The following is a 20,664-nucleotide window of genomic DNA, read 5'->3' as shown; positions in this document are numbered from 1 at the left end:
CCACAGTCATGACTCATAAAGGCAAATGCATTGTGGGACTTGTAGTTCCTTAACAGCTGGAGGGCCGAGTTTGCCCATGCCTGGTCTAGACGGACTCCAATTCAGAATTCTAATGACTTCAGGCGTTGGGTGTCAACTTACCCAGAAATCTCCGGCACGCCTACATTCCATTACACCTCGTAGGGTTAATGAAATCTGCATTCCACCACTCACTACCGCACTACCTCCTTGAAAGAGAAAGCACTGTATGAGTAATGCAACGCATCTTTCAATGCACGTAATGAAACATCGGAGACTTCCGGGTAAGTTAACCCCCACGGTCACACCTGAAGTCATTCGACTTCATCAGAATTCTGAATTAGGCCTAGTGCACACCAGAGCGGTTTCGGCTGCGGTTTGCGATCCGCTTGCGGGTGCGGATCCGCTAGGGTAATGTATTTCAATGGGCTGGTGCACACCAGAGCGGGAGGCGTTTTGCAGAAATGCATACTCCCGGGCTGCTGCAGATTTTGGATTGCGGATGCGTTTCTGCCTCAATGTTAAGTATAGGAAAAACGCAAACCGCTCTGAAAAATGGCACTAGAGTGGTTTGCCAGGTGGTTTTTGTTACAGTAGCTGTTCAGTAACAGCTTTACTGTAACAATACATGAAATCTACTACACCAAGAACGCTTCACAAAACCGCAAAATGCTAGGTGAAACGCTACAGAAAAGAAAAAGCGTTTCAAGATCTAGCATTTTGCGGATCTGCTAGCGTTTTTTGGTGTGCACCAGGCCTTAGAGTCCATCTGGACTTGAAAGCCCATGGCTGTTTTCCCAGCCCTGTTATAGAGTCTGTGGCAGTTAGAAACTCTGGAAGTATTACATTTCTTCTGATTTTTCAGTAAGAAAACTCCCAAAAAGACTTGACATTATGCAGGTCTTGACAAAAAGCCAAAGCGGACATTGTCAAAGGTTAGGATTCATTCAGGATTGCTTCACCAAGTACTGGTTGAAAATAATCTGTAGTTAGCGAGTAGAGTACATCACTACCTAAAAGCACCATAACCGTAAAATCTTATAGGAACTCCAGTGAAAATGATAAAAATTAGCTTCATTTTTACAATAATTATGTATAAATGGATTTAGTCAGTGTTTGCCCATTGTAAAATCGTTTAAATCCCCGATTTACATTCTGATCTTACATGGTGCCATTTTTACTGTTGGCAGGGAATGTAGCTGCTGCATGCTTTTGTGGCAGTTGGAAACAGCATTTCCCACAATGCAGCAAGGTTCACAGACAGGAAACTGCCAAGAGTACACACTCAGAATTTTAACCACCCTGGCGTTCTATTAAGATCGCCAGGGCGGCTGCGGGAGGGTTTTTTTTAAATAAAAAAAAAAATAAATAAATAACTATTACATGCAGCCAACTAGAGGGCGCTCCTGAAGTGTAATTCCGATCGCCTCCGGCGATCAGAACTAACAAGGAAGGCTTGCAGCCTTTCTTGTTTTGCTTACCTAGTCGCCATGGCGACGAGTGGAGTGACGTCAGCCGACGTCCGCCGCCTCCGATCCAGCCCTTAGAGCTGGCCGGAACTATTTGTTCCGGCTGCGCTGGGCTCCGGCGGCTGGGGGGACCCTCTTTCACCGCTGCACGCGGCGGATCGCCGCGCTGCGGCGGCGATCAGGTAGCACACACGGCTGGCAAAGTGCCGGCTGCGTGTGCTGCTTTTTATTTCACTAAAAATCGGCCCAGCAGGGCCCGAGCGGCAGCCTCCGGCGGTGATGGACGAGCTGAGCTCGTCCATACCGCCAGGATGGTTAATGGGAGGTGTTTCACCACAATATCAGCCATACAGCACCCCCATGATGGTTGGTTTGTAAAAACGGAATAGATTTCTCGTGTAAAAGGGGGTATCAGCTACTGAGTGGGATAAAATTCAATTCTTGGTCGGAGTTGCTCTTTAAGCCACAGGTTCCCAACCCATGTGGCGCAACACGTTGAGTATTGTGGCAGCCTGTGTTATGTGTCACCACTCAGTGTCCCAGTCTCTCCCTGCTTCTCCCTTGCTCTGACTGTAGTTCGGGCAGGGACTTTTTGTAGCCCTGCTCCTACTATGAGCAGGGAGGCAGAGTGGAACAGCATGGAGGGAGCCAGTGTGTGTGAACTACAACTAGCATGGAGGAGGAGGGGCTGGGGGGTGGCCAACAAAGGCCACTGGTGAGTGAATATAGTTCCAGCAGCAGCCTCCTTATTGTGCCAGCAGCATAAGCCTGCTGCTCCTTCAGCCCAGCCCACCCCCCAATTAGGTTAGCGGCATATTGTCTTTGCCGCCCTCGCTATGGTGCCAGCTGAAGCAGATCCTATTGTGCCAGCAGCCTGTTTTGTTTTATCTGTACCTGCCAAAGTGAAGTTGCACAGCCCCCCACCAACACAGGCTGGGGGATGTAGTCCATCAATGTGGCTCCATCTCCCAACATGCCTTATAGCAGCCAGGGCCATGCATGGGATGTGATTGGTACCAGCTCCTAAAGGCAATTAGATGATTTCCATGCACCTAGCAGGTTTGTTTAATTTTTGTTACTGCAATGGTGCTTAAACATCCAATATTTAAAAAAAAAAAAAACAAAAAAAAAAAAAAAACACAACCCTCGATATATTGTTCCTAAAGACTGTTGAGTCAGAAGAAATAACATTTATGTACAACTGTGGATAGTTTAATTATCAAACATTTATTGTGGTCAAAGATGGTAGAAAAAAGTTCTACATAGAATGCACATGACCAAAGTTTTTCAAATAAATAAAACATCTGGGCAACTTTTTTTAAACCACATCATACCTGTCTCACCCAAATACCAGGCCCACCCCCAGGGGAAGCAACCAAACAAAAATAATGATCTGAGTGAACAACTGCTAATGAAAAGCAGTAAACAGCCATAACGGCTTAGCATTTGTCTCCACTGAGGTGAAGAATCCACATGAACATTAGAGTTTATCATTCAACATCTTCTTTCAAAAGAAAACAAAGTTCCTGAGTCCAGTATTTACAGTTTTACAGCAGCCAAAGGTCACACGGTGGCCTATAACTCATCCTTCTCAGCTTCTTCTCCCTCAGGAGGGGGTGCACCTGCACCACCATATAGTTTACCAACTATGGGCTGGACAATCTCTTCTAACTCCTTCTTCTTAGCCTTGAAGTCTTCTATATCTGCATCTTGATGGCTCTCCAACCACTCAATCTTTTCTTCTACTGCCTTCTCAATAGTTTCCTTGTCTTCAGATGACAACTTTCCACCAAGTTTCTCCTTGTCTCCTATCTGATTTTTCAAGGAATAGGCATAGCTTTCTAGCTCGTTTCGTGAATCGATACGCTCTTTCAATTTCTTGTCTTCTTCTGCAAACTTCTCAGCATCAGTAACCATTCTTTCAATTTCCTCTGGTGTTAGTCTATTCTGATCGTTGGTAATGGTAATCTTGTTTTTGTTGCCTGTGCCTTTGTCCTCTGCTGTTACTCGTAAGATGCCGTTTACATCAATTTCAAATGTAACTTCAATTTGAGGAACACCACGAGGAGCTGGAGGGATACCAGTAAGGTCAAATGTGCCCAGAAGATGGTTATCCTTGGTCAATGGACGTTCACCTAAAGAAGTAAAATTTAGATTAGAATTTAAAAAAAAAAAAAAAAAAAAAAAAGTTTCATTTCCAACACACACAAAAAGTGGTTTCACTTGTGGGCTTCCAAAGTAAACTAACAATTTGGAGTGGCTAGAAAGCCATCCAGACACTTAATTTGAAAATCTGCCTCACAACCAGTGGAAAAAGGGTATAGTTGTGTCAATCTTATCAGAATGACTTCTTCTGGTCCGTACGTCGCCTCCCATGATGCACTCAAAGCACCGGTCACGTAACTACAAACACTTCCTCCTTCCGGGTTGAAGGAGAAGTGTTTGTGTCACGTGACCGGTGCTTGGAACGCATCGTGGGAGGCCTAAGATTGACCCCCCCCACAGCTTTCCTGAGAGATCCGGATAGCAACTATCTGGATGTCTCCCGGGACGGATTTGAGCAGCCCTGGTTCTAGATTGTAAGCCTTCGGGCAGGGCCCTCCTTGTGTCTCCTACCTGATCTCGCACCTCCATTACCATACACCCAACCTATGGATCCGAGTGAACTCGACTGGCCTAATCTCCATGCTCCCATCCAGTGACTGACTAAGCATTACCTGTGCTGCATGATCTGGATTGCATGTATTCCTGTAATGTCTTATTGCTTTGTCACCCCTAAATACTGTCTGTAACCTTAATGTACAGCACAGCGTAATATTTTGGCACGTTATAACCACAATAAATAAAATCTGCCATAAATCTGTTAAGTGAATACATTTTTTCATATTTCATTTCAAGTGAACCTGATGTGAAAGTGATATGGAGGCTGCCATATTTATTTGTTTTTAAACAATACCGGTTGCCGTGCTGCCCCTCTGACTAATACTTTCAGACATAGATCATGAACAAGATCAGGCGTTTGACATTTTCAGGGCAAGATGAACTGCATGTTTGTTTCTGGTGGGATTTACTGTAACCAGAGATCAGGAGTGAAAATCTGGAGTTAAGTGAAATTATGTATTGGAAACAATTAGTTTGGGCCCCTCAATGCTGCACTCATTATGCATCTGTAAGGCATAATATGTGAAGTAGTAGTCCAGATTAACCCATCAGGCTTCTGATACTAAAAAGGAACAAGTCTTATTTAGGGAAACCAATGCAGTTTTGCACATACAATGATAAAGCAACCTTTCTATGTCTGAAACTTTCAAGTCCCAAAGCCCACGGTTGCTAAAATCCTAAGATAGGGCTGAGGACTGCACTGAGTAATGTTTAAACTTCAGACTTCAATTATTAAAAGAGAACACAAAGGGAGAGGAATTCGGAGGCTGCCATATTTATTTTCTTATAAAAAATGCCAGTTGCCTGGCAGCCATGATGAACTTCTGGCATAAGTAGTGCAAGTCAAAACCCTGGAACAAGCATATGGCTAAATGTATTAAGGACACATAATCAGGACGGCCAGGCCACTGTGATTATTTAAAAAGGAAATACGCATGGCAGCCTCCATATCCCTCTCACCTCAGGTTCCCTTTAAAAAAGTGATATATGACAATGTCCATTACAGACTGACACTTCTAAACACATACATTCTATCCTATTTGCACAGTGGGAGACAAGCGCTTTCAAACAAACCTTATACCTGAATGATTTACATTGATGTGCAGAGCTCCAATAACGGGACTAGATTACACAACTAGCACTCACTACAGGAAAATGGGGGGGGGGGGGGGGGGGGTAGTGAGTGCTAGTTGTGTAATATAGTCCAGTTATTGGAGCTCTGCACATCAATGCAGATAAATCATTCAGGTATAATGTTTGTTTGAAAGCACTGCCATGTCTCCCACTGTGCTAATTGAATGCAAGTATATTTGTGGATAGCTGCATTCACCTACAATTTAAAAAATTTAGATTAGAATTAACACATAATTTGCATCCGTTTTGTATTCAAGGCATGTATTTAGTTCCAGAGGGGCTCTGCATTGCCTCTGTAGGCTTACATTTCAGGTGCATCCTTGAGCACTGTCACTTTGTCTGTATACATTCTATCCTGGTGGATCAAGTAGTCCTGTCAGACTATAGTCTGAAAGTAATACAGTAGCACCAATGCTAAAAAAACTTTGTTGGATCTAATCGAGTAAATGGCGACAGTTTGACTATCAGGTTACGAGAGTTAAGTCCAGGACAAAAGAGAAGAAATCATTGGTAACACTGATATGCAGAGCCATACTTGGTTAAGAGTTTCCAAAACTTCACATATTCAGTTCCTTACCTTCATAGACTTTAATTGTGACAGTGGGCTGGTTATCAGAGGCTGTGGAGAAGATCTGCGATTTCTTGGTAGGCACAACAGTGTTCCTGGGGATGAGTTTAGTCATGACACCACCAACAGTTTCAATACCAAGGGTCAGAGGGCAGACATCAAGAAGAACCAAGTCACCTAAAACAAGTAGTAATAGTAAAGGAATTTATTACTGCTAGTCTTAAAAAGGAGTGCACTGTCCCACCTTCCTTTTAAACTTCATATTACAGTAGTAGTCACTTACCAGTATCTTGGTCTCCAGACAGTACTCCAGCTTGGACAGCTGCACCATAAGCAACAGCCTCATCAGGGTTAATACCACGAGATGGTTCTTTGCCGTTGAAGAATTCCTTAACCAATTGCTGAATTTTAGGAATACGAGTAGAACCTCCCACCAATACAATTTCATCAATGTCAGATTTCTTCAGGTCAGCATCCTCAAGCACTTTCTGGACTGGTTTCATTGTAGAACGGAAAAGATCCTAGAATTAAGTAAAATTTGTCAATTCAAAAACCATCTCATAAGTGTGGCCTCAACATATAAAGCAGCAAATAGAACAATAGAAATTTAGCAGATAGACCTGCAATTTGTGCTTAAGGATCCTTACCATGTTCAACTCCTCAAATTTGGCACGAGTAAGGGTTTCAGCAAAGTCTTCTCCCTCAAAGAAGGATTCAATTTCAATTTTAACTTGATGTTGGGCTGAAAGTGCCCTCTTGGCCTTCTCAACCTCACGACGCAGCTTCTGGACAGCTCTGTTGTCTTTACGAACATCCTTGCCAGTTTTCTTCTTGTAGAGCTTGATGAAGTGTTCCATAACACGTTGGTCAAAGTCTTCACCTCCCAAATGGGTATCACCATTGGTAGCCACTACTTCAAATACTCCATTGTCAATTGTAAGCAGAGACACATCAAAGGTACCACCACCCAAATCAAAGACAAGGATGTTCTTCTCTCCTTCCTTCTTGTCCAAGCCATAAGCAATGGCAGCAGCAGTTCTGTAATTGCAGAACAGAACTTTAGAATACAACCAAAACATTTAAAATAAAATCAAGGACACAATATTTAATATCCTGATCATATAACAGCTTTAAAAAGCTACTTACGGCTCATTGATAATCCTCATCACATTCAGTCCTGCAATAGTTCCAGCATCCTTGGTGGCTTGACGCTGTGCATCATTGAAGTAGGCAGGTACAGTGACCACAGCATGTGTAACCTGAAGACAAAAGTACAGGATAAGTAACAAAACACAAAAAAAAAAAAAAAAAAAAAAAAAAAAAAAAAAAAAAAAAGGGGGGGGGGGGGGACACACACCAGTGTGAGGGATATGAAGCCTGTCATTTCCTCAGGAGCTCCTTGGGCTCCTGAGGAAGTGGTCCTTTTGAACCACGCCACGCGTGGAGCGTCTTGTGTGCCTCCCTCCACCCTTACTTCATGGCTGCCTCTACCACTCACCCTGGGCTACGTATGTATATCCCTTAAAGGGACACTGAAGCGGACTAAATCTCGCTTCAGCTCTCATATATATCAGGGGCACATGTGCCCCTGCTAAACCGCCGCTATCCCGCGGCTGCACGATGGTCCCTTCACCCCCAACCCACCCCCCGCAAAAGTTGGTCGGAAAGTTAGTCGTAGGATTTTTCTTCCTGGAGGCAAGGGCTAACGGCCGCAGCCCTGCCTCCAGTCGCGTCTATCAGACGCGCATCGCCGCCTCTCCCCCGCCCCCCTCAGTGAAGGAAGACTGAGAGGGGCGGGGGTGAGGCGGAGATACGCGCTGACATACGCGCGTGGGGCAGGGCTGCGGCGGTTAGCCCTGCCCCAACCAGGAAGCGCTCCCCCGCTGCACCGAAGGGATTTGGGGGGACAGGGACCCCGTTAAGCCGCGGGATAGCGGTGTTTTAGCAGGGGCACAAGTGCCCCTGCTATATATGAGGTCTGAAGCTAGATCTATTCTCGCTTCAGACTCTCTTTAACACACAGGTATTCCTGAATCCTTATATGCACTGTTCATACATGACTATATTTATCATCTCTCATGAGCATATTGTCACATACAATCACTTTGTTTTTCCTTCTACCTTGGTTTATAGGAGACTTTTATAAGTGGTATTTATTCAGGTTATTGGTTTAGACCCGGGTCTCACTACTTAATGGTAGGTTCAATTCCATGAACCCATGTTGAGTATCATCTTTGGCAGCCAGAAGGGTCCATCTTGATATAGAGGGTGAGGCATTTGTGATTTTGTTCCCACATTCAGAGGAAAATGGCGACTTAGAATATAGAAAGAAGGGAGCATGGCCATGAAACTATATCAGACAAACCTTTGTGGGATATGCTTTGAGTGCCCCAGGACTGGATTGGTGGGTTTTCAGGATAAGGAAAGCTTTTAGACTATCTAGAGGGACCCCTGGGGAGAAAAGCACTTTACAAGATGTTTTGTTGTTGTATGCTAGATTTACTTTGTGCCCTGCTTCATGTTCACATTAAAAAGACCTCTGTCGCAAGTCTTAAAAGTTAAAATACATGTTAACATACAAATAAGAAGTTTCTTCCGGAGTTAAATGATCCATAAATTACTTTTCTCCTATGTTGCTGTCACTTACAGCAAGTAGTAGAAATTTGACATTACCGACAGATTTTGGACTAGCCCATCTTCTCATAGGGGGTTCTTAGGGTTTTCTTTGTTGTTAAAAGCACTTAGTGAATGGCAGTTGCTCTGTCCAACTGCCCAAAAAAAAAAAAAAAAAAAAAAAAAAAAAACCAGCATCTCTGTATAAATCTTATTCAGGGAATGTCTTTATAAAGAATACAGGCCATGCTGAGAATTCCCTATGGAGATCTGGAATAACCCACAACCTGTCAGTATTGTCAGATCTCTACCACCAACTGTAAGTGACAGCAACATAGGAGAAAAGTAGTTTATGGGTCATTTTACTCTCGAAGAAAATGTACTTATTTGAAGGAGTATTACATTTTAAGATTTTCGCAACAGTTCCTCTTTAAGGCAGGGAACACACTTGTCTTTCAGTTTTATGCACACCAAGAGTACATACCTTTTTGCCAAGGTAAGCCTCAGCAGTCTCCTTCATCTTAACCAGGACCATAGCAGAGATTTCTTCTGGGGCAAAGGTCTTTCTCTGTTCGCCAACATCAACTTCAATGTATGGCTTGGTTTTCTTTTCCACAACCTATTAAGAGAAGGCATAGTCATTAACACACTGAAAATATGTAAACACAAGGCACATCTACAGACAGGTCTATAGGGACCAGTGAAGGGCTGCCTCTAGGTATTGGACTCTGGCTGTAATTTGGAAGTAAAAGCTTTAACACGCTGGGCTTAACATTGTGGAAAGGAATAAAAATCGATTAAACACTCACCTTGAAAGGCAGATACTTTATGTCCTGCTGTACAGATGGATCATTCCATATGCGACCAACCAGACGCTTGGCATCAAACACTGTATTCTCAGGATTGGAAGTCAGCTGATTCTTGGCAGCATCACCAATCAAACGTTCCCCTTCTGGTGTAAATGCAACATAGGAGGGTGTGATCCTGTTACCCTGGTCGTTGGCAATAATCTCTACACGGCCATTTTTGAAGACACCAACACTGTAATAAAAAATTAGTTTAGCCTACAACCAACCTAATTGAAAAACAAAAACCACACCTTGAAGTATTCCTAAACACCTTGCATAAATTCCTAACAATTATCCAGTTTAACTTTAGCCAAAATTGTATTTATGGCTAGGTAGGATTCTAACATTCTCTGATTGTATTTATGGCTAGGTAGGATTCTAACATGCTCTGATTGTTTTGTTGTCTGTGTCTCTGTTACATCTCCCAATACTTTCACTTCCTAGTAACTCTATAAGCACAACAGGAAGTTTCTCTAAAGAGACAAGCATTTTGAATTAGAACTCCAGGAAGGGCTCGTTCACACCTAGGGCACATTTTGCTGTGTTTTTTTTTGAGCGCCGGCTATAAAAAAAAAAAAAAAAAAATCTATCAAGCGCTAGTGCAATAAATCCTTATGGGATAGTTCATATCAGAGCGTTTTGGTCTGCTTTCCGCTCAGCAAAGCATGTACCATTTTTAGGGCAATTTTGCTACAGTGAAAAGACATGGGAAAACTGCAAAACGCTCACAAAATCGCTTTGTGCTGTGATTGCGTTTGCGCTTTTAAGAATACATACATTGTAATTATTTGTTTCCGGGTCAAACCGTTCACTTCCTGACTGACAAACAGCTCTGCAAAAGCGATATACACAAAATTGTAGCGCGTAGGTAAGCGCAAGGAGAAAAAAAAAAAGAAATAATCTCACAAAATTGCAAAACGCTGAGGTTTGCAATTTTAGAGGTGAACAAAGCCTAAAAGTTTTAGCCCCCCCCCGCAAGGTTGGGGGAAGGCCAATAATATCTCAGCTAGGGCTTTAGTCTACATCCCATTTGATTAAAGGACAACTGAAGAGAGGTTTATGGAGGATGCCATGTTTATTTCCTTTTAAACAGTACCAGTTGCCCGGCAGCCCTGCTGACCCTCTGCCTCTAATACTTTCAGCCATAGACCCTGAACAAGCATGCAGCAGATCAGACATGACACTTCTGCAGCCAAACAGACCAGCAGGGCTGCCAGACAACTGGTATTGTTTAAAAAGGAAACATGGAATCCTCCTTAAGCTCAACACATACCATACAATCTTGGTTGTACAGATTTACCAAATCTATGTAGTATAAGGGCCAACAGATTGAAAATACCTTGAATGATTGATTGGATAAGCTCTTATACTACATGAAAGTGGTAATATTGAACAACCTAGATTGTATGGTGTGTGTTGATCCTTAGGCCCCATACACACATCAGACCATAGTCTTTTGAAAATGAAAGATCACAGACCAATCTTACCACCCTTCATGTAGTATGAGAGCCATACTCTACACAGTCTTTTCTATGGAGCTGAACTCCACATCAGAAAAAAATCTTTGCAAGATGCTGCACACACAGATGCTGTACAGACACAAAAGATCAGTATCTGCAAAAGATCTGTTCCTGCCAAAGATCCGTTCCTGCAAATTGCAATGATAGTCTATGAGATCTGCAGATCAGCATACACACATGATTTAACTGACATTCATCTGCAGATCAGATCCACCAGGATGGATTTTCAGATCTGCAGATGATTGCTTGATCTGCAGATGAATGTCAGTTAAATCATGTGTGTATGATGATCTGCAGATCTCATAGACTATCATTGCAATTTGCAGGAATGGATTTTTGGCAGGAACAGATCTTTTGCAGATACTGATCTTTTGTGTCTGTACAGCATCTGTGTGTGCAGCATCTTGCAAAGATTTTTTTCTGATGTGGAGATCAGCTCCATAGAAAAGACTGTGTAGAGTATGGCTCTCATACTACATGGAAGGGGGTAACATTGGTCTGTGATCTTTCATTTTCCAAAGACTATAGTCTGATGTGTGTATGAGCCTTTAGTCTTATTTCAGTTGTCCTTTAAAGGCCTTCACTTAGTAGCCTGGAACAGGAAGTGAGGGAAACCAAGGTGAGAGACATCTGGAGGGTGATATTTGTTTATTTTTAAATGCAGATGCATGCTCTCCTGCTGATCCTCTGCCTCTACTTTAGACATAGCATGCAGATCAGAGATTTGTGACAAAAGTCTGACAATATTAGCTGCATGCTTGCTGTGTGTGTGTGATACAGACCCTACTGACCAGAAAGATCAGCAGGACTGCCAGGCAACTGGTATGGTTTAAAAGGCAAGACATATGGCACCTTCCATGTTTTTTCACCTTTGGTTCCTTCCTTAAAAAAAATTAAAAAAAAATAAATAAATAAAAAAAGAAGAAGGAGCAGACAAGAACTAAACTAGCTGCCAAGGCTGACGTGGGCAATTAAGTTATATTTCAGTTAATTCAAGTTAATAGATGAAAGCTGCAGAGAAAATCCTTTACAACAAATATTAAACATTTTAGCTAAGAGCTGACATTCAAAACACCATGTTTGTTCTACATACCATGAATAGGTGGTTCCCAAATCAATGCCAATCACAGTGCCAACTTCTTCCCTCTTGTCATCCTCATCAGCAAAAGTGCTGGCAAAAACCAGCATCACAACTGCTAGCAACTTCATGGTGACCATGGGTTGGTTCTCCACTACAACAGGAAATGCAGAAGGTCTCTGTGAAAAACAAACAATAGCCTGCAAAAGAGAAAATTATAAAAATGTAATTAAACCAAAACCTAGTACTGCAAAATTGCAAAACACACACTTAATACAAACAGTAAGAAAGTACGCTCGTGAACTGCAGAGCTGCAAGGGGGAAAAAAACCCCGTCTGCTGAAAAACCGTAGGCAGGAAAAGAGCAGGGTGGTGCCATTTTCGCATTCCTCCTCCCAGCCAATGAAAAGGCTCAGTGATGAATCATAGGCGGCAGGAAGGAGGGAGAGAAGCTTCTAGAGAGACAGCAAGGTACCCATTCTCTGCAGAGGAGATTCAAGCCCTGACAGAGCACATGTACTTCTTAGGCAGCCACAGGCTACTGTACAGGACAACTACAACCTGTCATTTGTACAGCCCCCAATCTAATACATTGACATCATTTTACATGCCTGAAAGCAATGTAGAAACACAGCATTAAGATAACCTGTACAAGCTACAATTATAAGCCACAAGTATTAAACACTTCATACAATATTACCATTTTTTTATTTTGTATTAAAGCATGTAAAAATTGCTCCCCAGAAGCAGTTAGATGAACAGACTTCGAGGAAAGCCTCTAGAAGATGATAATTAGTGATCAAAGAAAGCATTCAGATCAAGCTCCTTCTATCAAACCACAGTGATTGGGGGGGGGGGGGGGGGGGGGCGGGAAATAATGTGCAGGCAAATTTGGCAACAAAAAGAAGAAGAGCACCAGTCTTGATTTTACTGACTGAATTTCATTAAAGTGTACGAAATTAACATGCTACCACCACAAGAGCTACACTGCAAACTAAGATAAAACAACATTTAGATATTTTACAGTGTTTATTGCCATTGTTCAATTTCATAAAGTCCAAGTACTTTGTAATGCACAACTTCTGCTGGCTAACATGGTACAACTTTCTATTGCTTCTACATAGCCATTCAGGTTACACAAATCTAACAGAGTACAAAGTAAAAATGCATTTTTGAATTAGAGCATCATTACCAAATATCACAATCAGTTCACAACAAAGCTAAAGAACAGTCATCAGTCTCTCTATAAGCAGACATCAACAACATGGATGTAGAAGAGCAGCCATAGTTAATCTAGACCTACAAGTACCAGCATAAATAACTTTGATCCCAAATATCACCATCAGTCCACAGCAGGCTAAAGTCTAGCTAGCTATCAGCCTACCTAGAATAGTACAGCAACAAAGTGAATGTAAATGAGAAGCCAAAGATAGTTAATAGAGAACTACAAGTACCAGCATAAATGACTTTGATCACACATTTTGCATTAGAGCATCATCAAATATGAACATCAGTCCACACCAGGCTAAAGTCTAGCTAGCAATCAGTCTCCCTAGAATAGTACAGCAACAAAACAGGAAGTAAATGAGCAGCCAAAGACAATGAATCTAAGAACTACAAGTACCAGCATACCCTGTGAAAGAATGAATGATAAACCTTGTAGTTCTACAAAGGATAAAAGATCCTCTAGAGCCCGATTGTCACACAAGCCTACAATACATGGCAAGAACAATCACTGCTACAGGGACAGAGAAAGCCCAGGAGAGTCATTGCAAATGAGGGCGTCCACGCACACAGCTATGCAGTAGCAGGATTAGCACACATCATAGGCCAAGGCCAGCAAGGCGAACCCCCGCAGCGACATCCGTCCTCCAGTAACCCCAGCAGGCCCAAGCAGCCACATACCAATATCAGGCAGCGCCCTGCTGTCACTCCTTCGCTATAATCTCTATTCGCCGGTTGCTGTCAGACTGACGTACCATGCGCCGCTCGCCTAATTTTATACCCTAGCAGCCGGTCAGGGTCGTGGAGGGCTGTGATTGGTCAGAGTGCCGTTCGTTGGATCGCTTCGATTGGACGCTAGCTCCCAAGCTGTCGGTCGCGGATTCGCACACGTTGTCGTGACGTCATGCGCTGTCTAGGTCTTCTTCGTCCTCCACCTTCCCCTCACCTGGCCAATGAGAAGGTTTGCCGTGGCAGCTCTGGCTGCTCTGATTGGCTGCTCGTCCCATCTGTCTCACCCAAATAACTTTCTGGAAGACTAGAGTAAATTTCGTCAGAATGTCGTCAGATTGGTTTTTGCAGTAGCATGTCATGTAATACGAGTGTAATTGCCTACATCCTTCCATCCATCTATCCATCCATACATGCCTGATGACTGTATGCAGACAATCACATGGGGGCATCTACTGTCAATGGGATACATGATGCATTCACTTATCTCTAATCACCAGGTCTCCATTCATTTATAGGTGCCCACAAATGATACAATATTCATTTTACCATCTTACCACTTGTATGTAATATGAGAAACTACCTATAGTACCCATTCAAGTATATTCACCCAGTTTACCCTTATTAGATCTGTTATGATTGTACAAACACTATTGTATTATTAATGAACACCTTGTAAAGGACAACTCATGCTGATTTTCCATATATGACCTATATTATTAATGTTTGCTGTGTTAAAGGGACCCTGAGCAGTACAATAAAACAGGCAAATGAACTTACCTAGGGTTTCTTCTAGCCCCTCTGCAGTCGATGAAGTCCCTCGGTGTCCTCCAGGCTCCCTCCATTCTACCCCAGGAGGCTCAGTTAGGGCAGCGACTTCAGCAGAGGTCATGGGCCACTGCGCCTGCGTGGCCCCTACACATGCCCATCTCGCTTGCACGCCCGTTGCCATAAGCCGAGGGACTTCATAGACTACGAGGAGCTGGAGGAAGCCCTAGGTAAGTTCATTTGCCCATTTTATTGTGCTGCTTAGGGTCCCTTTAAAGTGCAGCTGTATTACAGTGAATATATTATAACAAGTTTGAATTGTAGAAATTAATATAATTATTGACTTATACACATCATGTTCCGTGGTGCTGTGCAGAGCAAAAAAAAAAACGTGGGGTACATAATAATACAGACAAAATATCAACATTCATAAATAAAGTGCACCTGAACCAAGACCCCCAAAAATGAATGATTGGCGCTGCTCGTTTTCTTTGGAGTTCCCCATCCCGGTCCTCTGCATATTTGATGGGATCCTCCAGTCATTTGCTATATCCCGCAAGCAGCACTGCGCGACTGAGAACTGTGCTGGGGCAGTTCTGAACCGCGCGAACACAGCGAAAGCAAATGCTTGTTCACGGGCATGTTCATTCACTGCGCAGATGCAGCATATTATCGCTAGGAGGCGATCAGAGAAACTTCCTGGTGGGTGAAGAGTTAAAAGGTCTTGGGAGGGGGGGACCACAAGGATAACTGGCAGCACCAGCACACTCAGGGGGAGGTCATGTAACCCACCATGGGCTTCAATCAATAGGTAGGTAGTGATTACAGTGACAAATGTAACATGATGATCAAAATGTATTGCAAATTCCAAGGCACAGAAGGGTGAAACAGCTCTGCCCCTGAGAGCTTACAATCTAAAGGTGTCCATTACCAGTGCGATTTTTAGTGAACGATCATATTTTTGATAAATGTAATTCATTCAGATGGAAGAAAAGATTATACTATTATATAGTGTTAGGTAGCCAGAAGAACCTTCAATATTAAGTAGCTAGAGGTGACCGCAAGTATTAGGAAGCTAGAGGTACCCCTGACGGAAGGGAGATCTCAGCAGTGGAATGCCGGGAGCTGGGTGAGTAACCTCTCATTTACACTCTCATCAGATTTCTGCAGAGAGAAAAAGAGAGGGAGGAGCTTAGGGAGGAGAGTGACCCGCCTTTCCATCATCAGGCACCTGTAGGCACATGCCTACAGTGCCTTATTGTAAATCTGGCCCTGGATATATCTATGGTAGGTAAAAGGACAGAAGGACTTAGGTATCCCAAAATTCTGGCATTGGGGTTTAATAAAAAGAAGTGGCAAAAATTTGTTTAACATGTTTGCAAAGCTATGTGATACTGTTAATTATTAGGGCAATTTTATTGAACAGATGTCTGGGTAGTAGCCCAGGACACCTTTGCAAGTGATATGCACTAAGTGTAGCCACAACTGAGAGTGCAATTGTGTGAGCAAGGTGGGAGCAAGAAACAGAACCACCAGGTCTTAGCCATCCAGCAGAGCAAGCATATGAAGCATGCCAGGCGTGTCTTTCTAATTATCTCCACTCCAGCCACTTGGATACCTCTCCATTTAGTCCTAACTGCTGTATTGTCCGCTATACAGCCTCACAAGGGTCATGTGACAGCAAAGTATACAGTGGCAAGACAGCAAGGAGAGGAGTCCGTGCAGCTGAGCAGGTGACACTGAGCTGAGGGAGACCCAGTCAGGAGTTCTAGCTTGTCGTCCTCCCCGGACCAGCAGGTGATGGAGGAAAAAGTTGTGCATGAGCAGCTTCATTCTACTGGGCGAGAGTGGACCTTACTCTTGTTGTACATGCCCAGTTGGGATGCTCTCGTCCAGGCCAGGAGCGAGTCCAGAAGAAAGACTGCGCTGGAATGGTGGGTTGTAAGAAGATATGGGAAGCATCTGGCTATCCAGAGGCTTCCTACTACTGAGGTAAGTGCTGTATATAACATTTTATATTTAGAACACTTCAAATTGGTGGCTCCATGCAGAGACTGGGTGCAAGAAAGCATTTTGAGTTAAGCATAGTTATTTGTAATCATGAGCTATGCTCCCTTTACCCATCCATGTCCATCTCCCATAGGCTAACAAACACAACGGGGGTTGTCCACAGACCTCAGGAATCACCCTGTTAATCTCGGGGAGTCACAGATCATCGTAGGAGGTCCATCAAGCCTCCAATCATAATCCAGTCCATACACAATCAATCGATTCCGGACTCAACCCTTGCATGAATAATCTTCAGAATTTATTGTAATAATGTATGCGGTTATACAGCAGACAAAAAAGCACAACGTTTCGGGCTACATGCCCTTTCTCAAGTGCTTGAGAAAGGGCATGTAGCCCGAAACGTTGTGCTTTTTTGTCTGCTGTATAACCGCATACATTATTACAATAAATTCTGAAGATTATTCGTGCAAGGGTTGAGTCCGGAATCGATTGATTGTGCATCTCCCATAGGCTCTCATATGACATCCGATTAGAGCCAACAGGAGATGGACATGGACACATTAAAGAGACTCTGTAACAAATTTTTCAGCCTTAGTTCTTGTATCCTATAAGTTCCTATGCCTGTTCTAATCTGCTCTGGCTTACTGCAGTCTTTCCTAACTGCACTGTCTCTGTAATAAATCAATGTATCTTTCCTCTGTCCTGTTTGTCGGGCTAAAGCTTGATTGTGTGGAATGTGCAGGGCTGCTTGTGATTGGATAGAAGCGATACACACCCTCTGCAGGCCCCCTGCATACTCTGAATGACTCACACACTATGCTTAGCTGAGCCTATTAGAAGCTGGTTAGTTTGTTTGTAAACACTGCCTAAAACTGTTAATTACAAGCCAGGATTGCAGCAGAGAGTGGCAGAAACAGCACAGAGGGGCACAGGAGAAAATAATGAATAGAATGGTATGCTTTTTATTGTAAGAATATTAGAGTACAGATTCTCTTTAAAAGCTACAGATGGTATCAAATAGATGAGAGGAGAGGAAGTACAGATCTGCTATTTCACAAGTTATCATACTGATTCCAAAGTATGCCAGGCCATGGCAATACCTGTTGCAATCCCTTGTCGGTAATGTACAGGCTACAGGGGGTCAGCGCTTGGCAACGGGGGACTGGAAGACACCGTGGGAAGCCTCTATAGGATTCAGAGGCATCCCTCTTCTTAGATGAGTAGGAGTTTTCTTACCCGAGGTTTACCTCAGGTACACTTTAAGAAGGGGACAAAGCATACTTGTTTCATGGGTCAAATTATAAATAAATGTCATAACTTGTTCCTAGTCAGTGTACTGTCTGTGCATGTACGTGCGCATGCGCAGCAGGTCCTGGCTTTATTACCTTAGTAAAGGGTGTCACACCATATGGCGTAATGACTCATGCACATGCGCAGTCCTGGCAATTTTGGGTGTGTGCGGCATATGCAAATTTGCGCCAAAATACAAATCCCTAAATTATATAAGGCTCGTTCACAGAGCAGTCAGTGCTGACTGTTCTGTCAGCTTAGAGTGCATGTTAGCACTCTGCTTGTTGGCTTGTCCTCATCCTGCTTGATTACCTGTTAATGAACTTGGCTCTGATACCCGATTACACTTGTTATCTGCCTGTCCTGGCCTTCGAATTGTATCCCCAGTACACAGAAACTCTTTGTAACAGTGTGTAGCAACCAGGATCTGAGTACTGGTGATCTGCAGTATCACCAATAATACAGATACTATATCTGATTATTAGGTGATCTGCAGAATCACCAATAATACAGATATAGTGAGAAGAGCGATATAGATACCAACTTTATTGTACGTGTGTGGAGTGATTGGTGCACACAGTAGTACTCTGAAGATTCCCACACTAACCTCCCAGGTGGGAGAGATCAGCTGAGGACCTCAGGAGTAACCTCACCAGTGGCAATCGGCCCACTGGTGAGTAGGAGAGTCAGGCTGTAAAAAGGTCGGCAACACACAGGCAGATAAGATACAAAATTGGTAAGCAGAAATCGGAGTGAGGAGCAGGCGGAGAGTCGGCAACAGAATCAGATGGCTGAAGTACAGAATCAGAAAGCAGACTCAGAGTCAAAGGTCAGGCAAGGTTCGGCAACGGTATCAGATTGGCGGAAGTACAGAATCAGAGAGCGAGAGAATAGTCAGGAACGAGCAAAGGTCAAAACAGATAATCAATACAATATAATACAATCCTAGTCTAAGTGTGACTCCTCCGGGGTCCTGCCGGGTCAAAGTACACACAAAGGATCTAATCTAAGGTCTGAGCGCTAACACACTAGTATTCACGACAACAGACAGCGAGCCACTGACAGCTCGCTGTCTTTATGCCGGCAAGGGAGCCCTCAGGCACGCCCCCGCCAGCCGGCCAATCAGGGGCGATGAGCGCTCCTTGTGACTCGCCTCCAGCTGTAAATACCGTGACGCTCGTTACAGTACCCCCCCCCCTTGAGGCGTGGACTCCGGACACGTTTTACAAGGTTTCTCTGGATGTAATTGATGAAACCTAAGTCTAAGTTCCTCCGCATGTAACCGATGTCCCGAAACCCATGATCTTTCCTCAGGCCCGTACCCCTTCCAGTGAACCAAATACTGAAGTGAATTCCGTACAAAACGAGAATGGAGAATCTCCTCGATCTCGTACTCAGGTTCACCATCAACAAGTACAGGGGGGGGGGGGGGGGGTGGGAGAGGAATCCACATGTACCGCAGGTTTAAGCAGTGACACGTGAAACGACTTGGCACTTCTCATGGTTGCTGGTAGAGCCACAACATAAGTTACATCGTTGATCTTCTTGGAAATGAGGTACGGACCGATGAACCTGGGTCCCAACTTAACTGAGGGCTGCTTGAGGGCGATATGACGTTTGGAGACCCAAACATAATCTCCAGGCTCAAACATCCATTCCATTGACCGCCTCTTGTCACCCTGTCTTTTTTGAACCCTAAAAGCCTTCTCTAGATTGCTTTTAACCAGCGCCCATTTCTCCTTCAAAGATCCCTGCCAGGTCTCCAACGCAGGAAAAGGAGAGGTCACCACAGACAGGGGGGAGAACTTTGGTGATCTGCCAGTGACCACCTGAAAGGGCGAAAAACCAGAGGACCCACTTCTAAGGTTGTTATGTGCGAATTCCGCAAACGGTAAGAACTTAACCCACTCATGCTGGACATCCGACACATAACGGCGCAGGAATTGCTCAAGGGCCTGGTTGACCCTTTCAGTCTGCCCATTGGTCTGCAGATGGTGCCCTGAGGAGAAAGAGAGCTCCATGCCCAAATGATGACAGAATGCCCTCCAGAATTGAGATACAAACTGCACCCCTCTGTCCGACACTATGTTTTCCAGGATTCCGTGTAGGCGGAAAATGTGTGAAATAAATAAATCTGCCAATTGCTGAGCAGATGGGAGACCCTCCAGTGGAACGAAATGGGCCATTTTACTGAAGCGGTCCACCACCACCCAAATGACCGTTTTTCCTTCGGAGTTGGGGAGCTCTCCTACAAAGTCCATGGACAGATGGGTCCATGGCTCCTCAGGCACAGGCAGACTTTGCAGGGTACCAGCCGGAGGTATATGAGAAGACTTGCTCCTGGCACAGACGGAGCAAGTCCTCACAAATTCTTTGCAATCCAGAGACAAAGACGGCCACCAGACACATCTGGACAACAGTTCCAGTGTTCTGGCAAAACCGGGATGGCCTGTTACTTTATGGCTGTGAAACATCTCCAGAACCTGGAGTCTCAGCTGAATGGGAACAAAGAGAACCCCTTCAGGTTTCCCTTCAGGGGAATCCTGTTGAAAAGTGCTCAGCATGGCCTTCAGGTCTTCTTTAATCTCAGTGGCGGCCAGGACCACCCGATCGGGTAGAATTGTTGCTGGTTGAGAGGGTGGGGAAGACTCTGGTTCAAAGCACCTGGACAAGGCATCAGCTTTGACATTCTTGTTCCCAGGTTTGTATGTGATAATGAATCTAAATCTAGAGAA

The 20,664-nt window shown here is 43.9% G+C and overlaps 1 protein-coding gene across 1 annotated transcript; it reads right to left on the bottom strand.

The window, feature by feature from the left end:
- Nucleotides 1-2,693: 2,693 nt before the first annotated feature.
- HSPA5 (heat shock protein family A (Hsp70) member 5) lies at nt 2,694-13,955 on the bottom strand. Its single transcript, XM_068248190.1, has 9 exons — nt 13,814-13,955; nt 11,925-12,109; nt 9,273-9,504; nt 8,948-9,082; nt 6,997-7,109; nt 6,498-6,888; nt 6,134-6,371; nt 5,860-6,027; nt 2,694-3,622 (listed from the first exon to the last, which is right to left on the bottom strand). Exons 2-9 carry the CDS (start codon nt 12,047-12,049, stop codon nt 3,063-3,065), a joined length of 1,962 nt encoding a protein of 653 aa, XP_068104291.1. The 5' UTR covers nt 12,050-12,109; nt 13,814-13,955; the 3' UTR covers nt 2,694-3,062.
- Nucleotides 13,956-20,664: the final 6,709 nt, after the last annotated feature.

The sequence above is a fragment of the Hyperolius riggenbachi genome, chromosome 8, assembly GCF_040937935.1.
Source record: "Hyperolius riggenbachi isolate aHypRig1 chromosome 8, aHypRig1.pri, whole genome shotgun sequence".
NCBI classification, from domain to species: Eukaryota; Metazoa; Chordata; class Amphibia; order Anura; family Hyperoliidae; genus Hyperolius; species Hyperolius riggenbachi.
Note: the sequence above shows the minus strand (reverse complement) of the source record. Positions and strands in the feature narration are given on the sequence as shown.

Excerpts from the sequence above, each read along its gene's own strand:
- HSPA5 (XM_068248190.1), bottom strand. The coding sequence starts at position 12,049 with ATGGTCACCATGAAGTTGCTAGCAGTTGTGATGCTGGTTTTTGCCAGC. Across the intron at positions 9,083-9,272 it reads TAAAGTATCTGCCTTTCAAG|GTTGTGGAAAAGAAAACCAA; the intron begins GTGAGTGTTTAA and ends TTCTCTTAATAG. Across the intron at positions 3,623-5,859 it reads CACAATTAAAGTCTATGAAG|GTGAACGTCCATTGACCAAG; the intron begins GTAAGGAACTGA and ends TTACTTCTTTAG.